The following is a 13,098-nucleotide window of genomic DNA, read 5'->3' as shown; positions in this document are numbered from 1 at the left end:
TTCAAAGTTGGGTCCAATACATGGATAAGGCATGCTTCTGAAGGCTTTCATCCACTTATCACTGTTTGTTGAAATTAATAAAATACATGTTATATTTATTCTGTTGCTTCTTGTTCAAGTTGACATGAGTGACCTGTTACTAGGAATTGCAGTAACCATTAAGTAATAGAGTTCATCATCATATCAAATTGATTTAAAAAGGCTTTTTTTTAAATTAGTAAAGCAGTTAATAATATACAGTATGTACAGTGAGTGTACAGACTGGGACAAATTGAGTGGGGTCTGAGTCATACATGGTGTCGGTATCCATTACATGTAATACATTATTAGGGGGCGGCGTCTGAAAGTGCCGAGCCATATATAAGCCTGCCACCCCCGCAGGAATGATGGCACTGGATACAGTTCGAAGGACTTAAACGAGTTGGGAATTAGCTGCCACCTCCAACATGCCGTCCAAGCCTGCCCCAATCAAGAAGGCGGCTAAGAAAGAACCAGCCAAGAAAGAGGAGGCAAAGGCTCCAGAGCCGGCTCCTGAACCGGCTCCAAAGCCGGCTCCTGAACCCGCCCCGGAGCCCGCTCCCGTGGAGGCCCCCCCGGCTGAAGCTGCGCCTGCCCCAACCGAGGGAGAGGCCCCTGCTGCCGAGGGAGAGGCTGCGCCACCTGGTAATTACCCGTGCACAGCAGTGTCTCAAACGGCCCACCTTTAATCATTTTTCTCGATGGCTGAACTTTTGATAAGTTGGTAACTCTTTAATTGATCCAATGGTAACTTTTTAGACACATGGACTTCTGAGGGGTCAGTGTGAACTGTTCAAATGTTTACTTTTGCCCTTCTGCAGAAACATAATGACGCTAACTTGCATGTTGCATGTTTTACAAGCAGATAATCCTAAAAGTCACAGTGCATTATGAAACGTTTGTTGTAGGAATGTATGTTGACAGTGCATGTTTATCGACTAAAATGCGTTTTTCTATAATCTACAACACTTAAATTCGTCTTGTTGAACACTGATTTTGAAATCTAGCGCCAACATCAATGCTCCCACTGACTTGACTCACAGTCACACAGAGGAGTATGTGTTCATTTTTATTTGAATTGTTTAACTCCATGCTGGAAATGCACACTCAGTGATGTCTTCTACCATAAAAATGAGTGCACTAACCCTTAATATCAGCTGCCACTCCTGCTTTTGAGGAATTGCCAGCTGCCTCCACTGATGATGGTAAATTAAAGGACTTCACTTGTTCATTAGTGCTTTAGCAACTACTCTAAGTGACTTCTTGATAAAACTTTCTGCAGTGCTTAGTCTCAAAACATGTTCCACCTTCCTCAATGCATTAATTGATAATATATAACACTTAATAATAACTACTTTGAGTGCAGCGATACAGGAGGCTGCACCAGCAGCAGTCTCTGCTGGTGTTAATCCAACCTGCAAAAATAGAAAACGTGTTCCTCTTCACTCCTCTCTCTCCTTAACAACTGAGATGATTTTGTCATTTGAGACTAACTGGATGGAAATTCTCCATGTGATAGCATTGTTAATCCTTTGAATTCCCAGCAAAGGGGACAGAGAGCTGTGAGATGCATAGCTGGATTATATTTGATGCTGTTGCTCTGCTCATTATATGCTGCCAACAATAATACAAATGCCTGTTTAACATCAGCTGAAGCTGCTGAGGCACCTGTACCAGAAGAGCCTAAACCACCTACGCCCCCACCACCCAAAGGTAACCTTTTCATGAAAGCGAAAACTTTATTTAAAAACCTATTTCATTGTTTTTTGTCATTTGCTTTGTGCTTATTACAACATTAAAATAGGAAAATGTATTCCAACATACTATAAGCTTTGTCTTTAAAATTCATTCATGTAATAATTGTATTTTATGTGGCATCTGCAGAGCCCACAAGCGCTCCTGTGGATCTCTTTGTTGAGGATAAGAACGATACTTCGGTCACTATCATTTGGAGCCAGCCAGAGAACATTGGGGCTTCAGGTCTAGATGGGTACACCATTGAAGTCTGCAAGGATGGAAGTAAGCCCAGCTCTTCTCTGAACCACGTGCATCATATAGCAGCATGTCCACGAAAGGGGTCAGATAGTGGTATTAATATACCCTGACAGAAATGTCAGCTGACCTTTGAATTACTTTTTCAGCTGCAGATTTTAGGGTTTCACAACGTGCATCTTTAATTGCATCATAGTTTTTCATTTTTATTTTTTCAAAATATAGTCAGGAAATTCTTATTCTTTTCTGTTTTAAAGTGTGTCAGGCACATCAGCAGCAGCTGTTCCTGAAGTGTCAGCCGCAGAGTTATATCACGAGCTACCTAACTTCTCCCTACAAGGAAAGAGGCATTTCAGGAGCCGCTGCAGTCTTGCTGGATGTTCTGCATTTAGACTTACAGCACTAAGCTAATGTCAGCAGCAATACAGTGCAGGCTTGATTTAGCAGACCCGCACAGCAATTTAATGAATATGAACGCTGCAAAAAAGGAGTGCTCACTGTCCTGCATTTTTCTTAGTGCCTGATAATTTGTATAAATTCACTCAAAATCAAACTCACTCTTTCTACATTTTGCATATTGGGCAGACTCTTCCTTTGAAAAACAACAGCTTTTTAAACTCATTCATCATTGTGTGTAATTTTTCTCATCCAGCTGAGGATTGGAAAGCAGTTAATGAAGAACTGCAGAAGTCTTCCCGCTTTGTTATCAAGAACCAAACCACTGGTGACCGCCTGAAGATCCGAGTGGTTGCTGTGAACGAAGGTGGCCGCAGTCCTCCCGTTAGCCTCCCTGAGCCTGTGTTGGTGAAGGAGGTCGCTGGTAAGAAGTGTTTCCAATAGAGAACATAATCTGAACATTTTCTATAAGGGAATTTTACCTCTTGGAAAACCAATTATTTACAAGATAAACTAAAGGGTACTAAATCCTGAATTAACAATACTATTTAATATATTGTCCATACTATTTATGTATTTAATACCATAAACTAATTGTTTTACAATTAATCAACCATAAAAGCTGTAAAAAATCATTCCAAAATCAGGCCATTCTCTACTCTTATTTCCCAATTTTTACATCAGTGCTGTTTAATAAATCCACTAGATAAACAGACGTTCTACATCATATATATGAAATTAAACTTTCTCCCAGGTGCTAAATGATTAAATTTAGTGTTTTAAGAGGACAGTGCGTACCATCTGAAACAGATATAGCCTAAAGTTTATCACGAGAAAGGGGAGTTGCAAAGTGCAGGAGTCAAAGCTAAGAAGCTCAGCAATGTTTTTCCTCTCAGCTGTCCATGTCCTGTTGGCACATGCCTGCAATGTTGCATTTTAAAACTGTGGTGTTCTCTCTTGTTTCCACTTTAAGTTGAAACCCCGACCGAGCTGGCAACAGTGTGATAATTACACACTTGATAAGTGGACGGTTTTACTGTTGCTGCACACCTTACAGTGTTAATCATAGACAGTATATGTATCTGAGCTGAATTGCTGTGAAAGATGATTGGACCCTGAGGGCTTTATAAGGAGGAGCTGCATGACTCTGGGTCCCCTCACAAATCATCGTTATGTGTAATGGAGAGTCAAACACGGAGGGAAGGCAACTTGATCCCAGCTGAACTGGCAGTCTTTCAGTAGTCACATTAACCATCGTGTTCACCATAGCGGGTGGCCTCCATATAGAATCAACTTATGATTGGTTTCCTACAAAATTACCACAAAGCTTTAGAAAATAACTGGGATGTCTGTGCTGTTAACACAGACTTTTCTATGGAGGGTTTGGCATTGCTTCGTGATCCCTGCCAGGATTCACGCTGAGGGGAATGTCAGGCTCCCTTCTCTAAGATCGATGGTGTCAAGTGATCTGACTGCAAGCATTTAGGGAAGGGTTAAGAGCAGAGAGGGGGTGGATGGGAAATTCCAGCGTGTCCTGACTCAGAGTAGAGAGGGGGTGGATGGTATCCTTCTAACCTCTCAGATGACACCTAAATCTCATGACACCGCTGGAGATTCACTGTTTATCTTGAAACATGCCATGGACTTTACAGCACAAATCTTTATTAAGGTTAATCCTCTCCACATGAAGTGATAAGACACCTAACATGCAGTGTATACTTTCTAATACCTTAGCTTACCCTCTTTTTGATTTTTTTTTTTTATACAGTTAACAGTTTACATCCCATTTAATGTTTACTCATCATTTGCTTTTAGGAGTGTCCAGATGAGTGTCTGCTTATCTCATCTGCGATTTTAATGCATTCTGATGTGAGTGGGGGTAACCGAATCTCCAAATCATGCGTCATGAGAAGCGATATACTGACTAAAGTACGCCTGCTTTATTTAGAGACCTGACAAATGTTGCTGGGCTGCACTCAGCAGGTGTTGCTTCTCTGCAAATCACTTTTACAAACAAGCTACAGCAGGACACTTCCAAGTGTTTAACCATCTGAAACATTTCTGTTTTTCATTCACTGATTGTCAGCTTTCAGTTACATCGCACAAAAGAGACTACACAGCAAGGAACTAAACAACAAGTGTAGATCAATTTTTGTGAATACGATAATACATAAAGCAACAATTAAGGCATTCATATCAACTTTATGTTAATTTGATTTATATTGATTTTGGCATGAAAACATACAAATGTAATGTTTATAAAATTACATGTTCATAGGTCTCAGTTTCTTTCATATGCAACTTCATGTGTATGCCATATTAATAAAGATGCATATATATGAATTTACATGCCTGTACACTCAAATACTATCTTGCTTAAGTACTCTCCTATGTTGTAATGCACTAAATAGATCGAAAGACTCTATATAACTCCTAATCGCTCCCTCACTTACTTACTCAAGATCCTGTTGAGACTTTTCAAAACAAACTGAATCACGTGAAAGAGCAGATTGTTTACGGATGAGAAGTGAAAAAGAGCCGCCAGGTGCTAAAAAATAAACCGTAGACTCAAACGTTAGAACAGGCTTTTCCCCGCAGCACGCCGTGTAATAAATACTCACAAAGAAAACGGCGGCCGTTACAACTTATGTCTAAAAATGTATAGTTTCATGCATCTGTTAAAACACTCGACTCCAGCTACACGACGCGCAGCTGGAAACACTTCCCGCAAGTCGAGCTGCCAGAGAGTCACAGAATTTACAGAAAATGTTACATTTTTGTGATTTATATCGTTATCGGGACGATAGAATTCTTATATCGGGATATGAGATTTTGGTCATATCGCACAGCCCTACAGTCAACTATACAAACTCATCAAGAATAAATAAAAAAATATCACAGCTAGTGTAAATAACAATAAACCATTTTAAAAATGACTCTCTTGCTTGACAGAGACTGGAATATATTTTTCACACAACATAATGCAGGCAGCACGAGGATGTGGTGGTTAGAACTGTTATCTCTCAGCAAGAAGGTTCTGGGTTTCAATCTAGTGGGTGGGACCTTTGCGTGTCCTCTCTGAGTGTCCTGGCATCCTTCCATAGTCCAAAGCCAAGCATGTTAGTTTGAATAGTGATTCTAATATGTCTTTAGGTGTGACCTGTCCAGGGTGTATCCCTCCTTTCACCCTATAACAGCTGGGTTAGGCTCCAGCTCAACTGTGGCACTGAATTGTATAAGCGGAAGAAAATGAATCAAACAGATGGATGAATGGACAATGCGATGTTAAATAATGGTTCCCATTGAGAGTAAAACAAATGATAAATAATGATATCAGGCTAGTGTATAGGGCGACAGTACCTTATGATTCACAAGTCACTATCCTATGACTGAGCCTTGTTCTTGGTTTCTCTGTTCAATAAGGACAGATCATTAGAAGGAATTGAACGTGATTTATTGATCTACAGAATTCAATTATGCTATTCGCGATTAGACTGATGACTTAACACAAGAGAATGAAATTCCAGCGGTGATGGCATTAGGCCACAATCCTAGATGTTGGTGGTGGTGAAGATAAGATGGAAACTTAGATGGAGTGACTTGCGTGAGGCGGAGATGGGGTGGAGGTGGGTTCCAAAAGAGAGAAGGAATGATTTACACTAAGCAAGTTGGAGGGGTCCTGCATACATATATCTTGCAAACAGCATACGAAAGAAAATAATTCAAATAACCATTAATTATTTTCCTCATTGATTTCCTCTCCAGATCGTCCCAAGGTCCGTCTACCTCGTTTTCTTAGGCAGAGATATGTCGCTAATGTTGGAGACAAGATCAATCTGACCATCCCCTTCACAGTAAGATTGGAAGATTTCTGTGCATCGCTCCATGGGTAATAAATAACACACTGGAATTCACTGTCTGTTTGCTTCTTCTCTCAGGGAAAACCCAAACCTGTGGTCACCTGGACAAAGAACAGGCAGCCCCTTGACACAAAGAGGGTGAACATTCGCAGTACCGAAAGAGACAGCATCCTGTTCATCCGTGCGTCTGAGAGAGAGGACTCTGGAGTGTACGAGATGTGTGTGAAGGTGGATGACTTTGAGGACAAGGCTCAAATTACCCTTCAAATTGTTGGTGAGTAAATTTCTGATACTGTGTGAGATGCCTTTAAAACTGTCCTATTTGATACTCAACCCATGCCTGTTTGTTCGCAGAGCTGCCAGGGCCTCCTGCCACTGTAAAGATTGTGGATACCTGGGGTTTCAATGTTGCTCTGGAGTGGACTGCACCCAAAGACAATGGAAACACAGAGATCACGGGTTACACAGTGCAGAAAGCGGACAAAAAAACTGGAGTAAGTATTCTGTACCAAAGGGCCGCTTGTTTTCAGGTCATAACAGCTAACTCATTCTGATGATTAATAGTCGCATTCCACTGATAAATTACATACCGCATGTCCTGAATCCCCAATACGTCTGCTAATAATCCATCATGTCTGTGTGTGTGTGTGTGTGTTTAAAGGACTGGTACACTGTGTTGGAGCATTACAACAGACTGAATGCCACCATCTCAGACCTCATCATGGGCAACACCTACAAGTTCAGAGTGTTTGGTGAAAACAAGTGTGGAATGAGTGAGAGTGCTGCTGTTACAAAAGAAGAGGCCAAGATCTTGAAGACAGGTACTTTTTTTAAAAAGAGCTATAAGGCATTAGAAGGAAGATATCAGAAATGTTTTAATTTATTCATTCATTCAGCAGTGGATCCTGCCTTAAATTTGAAATTGTTGGCATCTGCCATCAGTAAGTCTTTTTTAAATTTAAACTAAATTTAAATGAGAGCAGGGACAGTTTTTTGTAATCATCATCATCATCATTGTTTATTTATATAGCACTTTAAAAACACACAAGGCTGACCAAAGTGCTGAACAATAGAAACATAATACATACCATACGAATAATAAATACGATAAAATAATAAACATAGCGAAAACAATAAAATACAAGTCAGTCAACCACTGAGTCAAAAGCCAGTGAATAAAAATGCGTTTTCAATCTGGATTTAAAAACCAGCACTGATGTCGATTGCCTAATGTGAAGAGGAAGATTATTCCAAAGCTTAGGAGCCACGATAGAGAACGCTCGGTCTCCTCTCAGTTTCAGCTGTGATTTGGGGACTGAGAGCAACAGCTGCTCAGCTGACCGGAGCGAACGAGTGGGGACATAGGGCTTCAGCAAATCAGACAGATACGCAGGTGCCAGACCATTTAAAGATTTAAAAACCAATAAAAGAACTTTAAAATGAATCCTAAATTCAATTGGAAGCCAGTGCAGGGAGGCCAGGGCCGGAGTAATGTGCTCAAATTTCCTTTTACCAGATAAAAACCGTGCCGCAGCATTCTGTACTAGTTGCAGGCGTGTCAGAGTGCCCAGTCCAACCCCTATTAAAAGGGAGTTGCAATAATCCAAGCGTGAGGTTATAAAAGTGTGGATAACAGTCTCCAAATCACACCTTGAAAGAAAAGGTTTAACCTTCGACAGACGCCTGAGTTGATAGAATGACGATTTCACCACCCCATTCACGTGGCCATCAAAGGTAAGTGCAGAGTCGATTTTTAACCCAAGATTGGTAATCGAGCTCTTCAGGTGAGGGGTCAGAGCAGCAAGGTCAACATCAGGGATATCAGAGGAACGATTTGGGCCAAACAGAATTGCTTCCGTTTTACGTTCATTAGAATAGAACTAAATGAATCAAAAATTCACTTCTGTAGCGTGAAGTGTGGTTGAAATCCCTGACAGCTAATCAGGGGACCAATAAACATTAAACTATTTGATTACTATTAAGAAAATGTATCACCCACTAGTACAGTATACTGTAATCCCTTTAATCTTAATCTTAAATGCAACAAGAACAGCTGGATTTCCATTTCCTTTATTGGGAGGAAATCAATTACAGGAACCGCAGACAATCCAGACAGTTTAAAATAAAAGATCTTGTGCAGACTGAATGCTCCACTTCTGAAATCTTTTTTTTTTTTTTTTTTTGTGTCCCGTTTGGATCTTTAGCCATCAGAATTGTTGTCTTAAGGCCAAGAAAGATGCCAAGCGGATTTATTTTACCAAGTGGATCATCATGGCCTTGCCATATTGGTCCATTTGATTGACCTTTATTATAATTATGAATTTATTTTATTTTCAGTTGCTACAAACGGGACAGACATGACTGGGGGATAGGACAGGGAGAAAGAATGAAAGAAAGAGGGAGAGAAAGAAAACCAAAGGGGAGAAGAGACGGTGAGAAGGGGGGGAAGAAAGAAAAAAAAAACAAAAAAAACCCCCAAAAACAAACAAAAACACCTGGATCACCTGTATGGAGAAAAAAAAACAGAAGAGAAAGCAAACAACAAAGAGCAACATAATAAAAAAAACAGCACCATCACAATAAACTTGCTAGCAGTAGATAACAGTAGATACTAAATAATAAACGATATTGTGCAGCACGCAAGATAGACAGCGCACAATGTGCTTTGAGGCAGCAGCCAAGAAAGCTGTAGTCCGCGTCTGTGAACACCCGTGTGCACACCTGTGTGCATACCTGTGTGGATCAGCATGCTTGTATTCCAAAGGTTTCTCCATGTAACGATCTGCTAGGGCGTGTGGGGAGCCATAGCCCCGTCCACCAGGGTATGAAGCAGGTATGGAGGAGATCCAGGCCCCAGATATCCAGAGGTCCCAGAGTACAAGGACCCGAGGAGGACCACCAAAGGGGGGGGGAACCGTGCCACCCTCCTGGGAAGAGCTGAGTAGAGCCCCAAAGGAGAGGTCACCCCGCAGCTATGGAGCAGAGGCCAGAGGGGGTTGCAGTGGCACTTCTGAAATCTTTGACAATTTTTGCATTTCTATAAAGGACAGTTCTGGAGCCAGAAATGAACATTTTGATTTGTTTTACAATAAAAACTAAAAAACAAAATCGATTTAGCTTGCTAAAAATTTGTATGACTTAAAATGGCTTTTGACCCCGTTAGTCACATTTCTTTCCCCGGACAACCTGGTCAGGATTTGTTTTTTCTCACATGTGGCACAAAACAGGAGACAGCCCACATTAGATGTGTTTCCACTAATAGAAACACATCTGTTATGTGATCCCTGGATAAAGTGTGATGCACAACGCAATATACACAACAGCAAATTGTTTTTCTGACATTTCACTGGATAATTACCTCTATTTTTCTTATGAGCGGACAGTCAGACATCACACTGACTTTTCACTCAGAAACAGGTTAGAACCCATTTGATGTGCGATATGACTGCATCAGACAGTTTTGTTCTCCATCACCTATGTGAGGGGATGTATAGAAAAGGCCATGGCTGCAATTCATGTTTCAAATTTTTTTCATTCTACATATTTTGTGTTTTCCTCTATTTTCAGGCATTGACTACAAGCCTCCTGACTACAAGGAACGTGACTTCAGTGAGGCACCCAAGTTTACCACATCCCTGGCTGACCGGGCCACTACTGTTGGCTATAGCACCAAGCTGCTCTGCTCCGTCAGGGGATCCCCAAAAGTATAGTAACATCTCTCTCTATTTGCACTCTATTAGCACTTCAACAGCACCAATTGTAAGCTCTTGTTGGTCTCAAGACAACAGTAGTGTGCTTTTTAATTTCAGTTCAGTCTACAGTCATTAACTTGATGGACCAAGTTACTGCTTGTAAGATAGATCACAGAGATCAATTGAAGCTTTTTTTTTATAAAACTTGCTTGATGAATCCACGTGAATTGTATTTACATTCTTGTAATTCTCTAATTCAGTTCATATATTCATAATATATGAACCGCTGTCTTAAGGTGCTTTATACTGTGAGGTGGAGAGTGAACATCAGTGATCAGTCTCCTCTGCTTGCTTAAATACTTTTTAATACGTTTTTCTTCTCCCACTAAATATCACATTTTAAAAGGACAAGCGAAATAAAAATGCTCTATGTCAACACCTCAATCCAAATATCTACTACAGACAGGTGTGAAAGCTATTTTATTGGCTACTTTCTGGTTGCAGTTTTGTTTGCAAATTATCGCCATATAAAAGTGTGGGGACGTACCCTTCTATTAAATTCTTCATACAGACTCTTACAGAAAGAAAGAAACATCACAATAATCGCAAGTAATGCTAAAAGGATAATAACTAGGTAAGAATCTTCGAAGTGCTGATCTCATGTAAAACCACACCCCAAATGTCCACCCGGGTTCATCATACTTCAGCACTGTAATTCACATGTATTATTAGGTCCCTGTTACTACTACCTGTTATTAACAAAATACAGAAGTTGAAGAATGTTTGCTTTGCTTAGATAATCGCTACATATGTAGAACCTCCGACACAGTTCTGGTCTTTAAAATATTAAAGTCTAAATGTGCATGCAGATTCGATTTTACCAGAGGTGCAAACTAGCTAGACTGTTCCATAGGCACCTTCTTCCTTAAACATACGAAAGCTGCACCCATTAGCTCATTAGCTCACTGTCTCAGTCCCTTACCTCTTCTTTCATGTCTGCAATCCACTAGGTCACCAACAGGATGTAGGATAAATGGTACTAAGCACAATACGATGCAAAGAGGCCACCAGATATTTATTATCTTTTAATGCCACTAAACTCCCAAGCTGTGTGTGTACGTTGTTTCTGCTTCAGTCCCAAAGCCACAAATATGTCAACAATACTTCTGTTCATAGTCTTTGCAAGGTGTTTTGCTCTTTACATCCAGTTATACTGTATGAATCGGTTTTTCTACAGCCCAAGATTGTGTGGATGAAAAACCAGATGATTATTGGAGATGACCCCAAGTTCAGGCAGATCTGTGTCCAGGGTATCTGCTCCCTGGAGATCCGAAAGCCTGGCAACTTTGACGGAGGTGTGTACTCCTGCAGAGCCAAGAATGATCACGGAGAGGCAACTGTCAGCTGCAAGCTGGAGGTCAAACGTAAGTCAGGATCTTAAAGCTGTACTAAAATCCGAGGTCTTTTGGATATGTGTAAAAACTCTATTTCAGCTGTAGGACTTGCTTTGCCAGTACCCAGTATCCTGAATATCACGTGTCTTTGTTATACAGAGCCAGTGATTGCAGATGCCGACAAGAAATAAGCTGACATCGTGACGCTCACAGGTGAGAAATCTGATTTATTTATTTTTTATACTTTGACACTTTATTTGCTCTCAGAATATCAGTACACCAAGTATACAACTTTGTCACAACACTTTTAACAGAACGGTAATATTTCGGGGTTAGCTTTGATTGTAGTGCTGTTGTAGCTGGACATTTGTGTCAAAACAATTAAATAAGATCCATTGGATAGGTTGATCTATGTGTGTCTTCACCAGCTGCCTAAATGACTTGGTGTCCATACTTGGAGAGAACTAAACTTGGAAAACATGGCCACTGCCACTGAAATGCTCCAATCAGTAGCACCCATAAATTAAAACTGTAATGACTCCCCATGCACTCAGTTTGGAGACTTAATCACATTTCATCAACTCAGCAGAAGTAGCTGCAGTAGCTTCCTTCAGGAGCATTTTATTTGTAGGTCACTTCTTAACACTTAAACAGTACAACACATTAAAAAAATACAAGAAAATTATTTATGTGTGCTTTGTTTCAAATCACTGCTGTTTTTGCAGCTTAATTTATTCCTTAGCATATGTTTTTGCTATTTGTTCAACTGATCCAATCCCAAATTAGACTCAGAAGGAAAGGGGCCTTTGCAGTCTCAGGTGCCTGACAGTGTTTCTAAAATGGTCATCCACACTGATAAAAAAAAAACTTTTGTAGTTTAAATAATGTCTTTGTTTCCCTGCAGGAAGGTGCTGGATTCCTGGAAGAACATGTATATATGGCTGGTGACCACACTGCCTAATGGATGTAGACTGATCTATCGCCAAGCGCTAACAAATATTATGATGAACAATGAATTATGATGAAAAATAATTACAATTAAATATTAAATATCATCAGTATCGCTACAACTGCATTTTTAAGTCCATATCCTTGCCCACAATCAGCTTTTTCCCCAACAACAAAGTCTATTGTAACTAAATTATGAATTTGTCAGACACTGTTCTTTCCTATTTTATCATCTAACACCAAGAATTTTGCAGGATGGATCTTCTGTTCCTCGTAGGAGAACTACATGTAACATCAATGAGTTTATACCAATAAACTATTTAATTTCTGGTTTTATTTTTTCAATACATTGTTTTCTGTAAATTGTAACCACTGCCATGTAATGGCTTCTATTGTGTACAGCAGTTTAAATAAAAACTTAATATTGTGCTATGATAATCTGTAAAAGCTCTATGGAGGGAAAAAATAAAGCAGGGATCATACATGGAGTACACTTATGGTGTTATATATTTATATAGATTGCAATTGTTTACGTTGATAAAACAAGCTATGCTTGCTGAGGTTTTTAGAATATAGTAACACTTCATTTTTTAGGCCTGTTGGTACTGATTTACTTTATTTACTAATTAAGTGTGCTACTAATTTGAGCAAAAATAAAGAATTCAGTTGCTCCAAATACAAATAATGGATTCCATGTAATTGTACACAAAGTCTTTGAGCAGGTTAGGTAAGCCAAACACATTTAAAAATGCTGTTTTTAAAATTCAATACTACCTGAAAGATAAATACAGGTTTAAA

The 13,098-nt window shown here is 39.8% G+C and overlaps 1 protein-coding gene across 1 annotated transcript; it reads left to right on the top strand.

The window, feature by feature from the left end:
• Positions 1-382: 382 nt before the first annotated feature.
• On the top strand, positions 383-12,888 carry mybphb (myosin binding protein Hb). Its single transcript, XM_085353446.1, has 12 exons — positions 383-663; positions 1,669-1,731; positions 1,903-2,037; positions 2,663-2,830; positions 6,172-6,260; positions 6,345-6,540; positions 6,621-6,760; positions 6,928-7,087; positions 9,834-9,970; positions 11,196-11,382; positions 11,512-11,565; positions 12,257-12,888. The coding sequence occupies exons 1-11, from the start codon at positions 447-449 to the stop codon at positions 11,541-11,543; spliced, it is 1,524 nt and encodes a 507-aa protein (XP_085209572.1). The 5' UTR covers positions 383-446; the 3' UTR covers positions 11,544-11,565; positions 12,257-12,888.
• Positions 12,889-13,098: the final 210 nt, after the last annotated feature.

Source organism: Diplotaxodon limnothrissa, linkage group LG5, assembly GCF_057381915.1.
Source record: "Diplotaxodon limnothrissa isolate DT_005_m linkage group LG5, D_limnothrissa_male_GT1.1, whole genome shotgun sequence".
Taxonomy (NCBI): domain Eukaryota; kingdom Metazoa; phylum Chordata; class Actinopteri; order Cichliformes; family Cichlidae; genus Diplotaxodon; species Diplotaxodon limnothrissa.
Note: the sequence above shows the minus strand (reverse complement) of the source record. Positions and strands in the feature narration are given on the sequence as shown.

Bases quoted from the DNA above. Each gene is read 5' to 3' on its own strand.
- mybphb (XM_085353446.1), top strand. From the start codon at position 447: ATGCCGTCCAAGCCTGCCCCAATCAAGAAGGCGGCTAAGAAAGAACCA. The intron at 2,831-6,171 runs GTAAGAAGTGTT...TTTCCTCTCCAG, and splicing joins GTTGGTGAAGGAGGTCGCTG to ATCGTCCCAAGGTCCGTCTA. The intron at 6,261-6,344 runs GTAAGATTGGAA...TTCTTCTCTCAG, and splicing joins ATCTGACCATCCCCTTCACA to GGAAAACCCAAACCTGTGGT.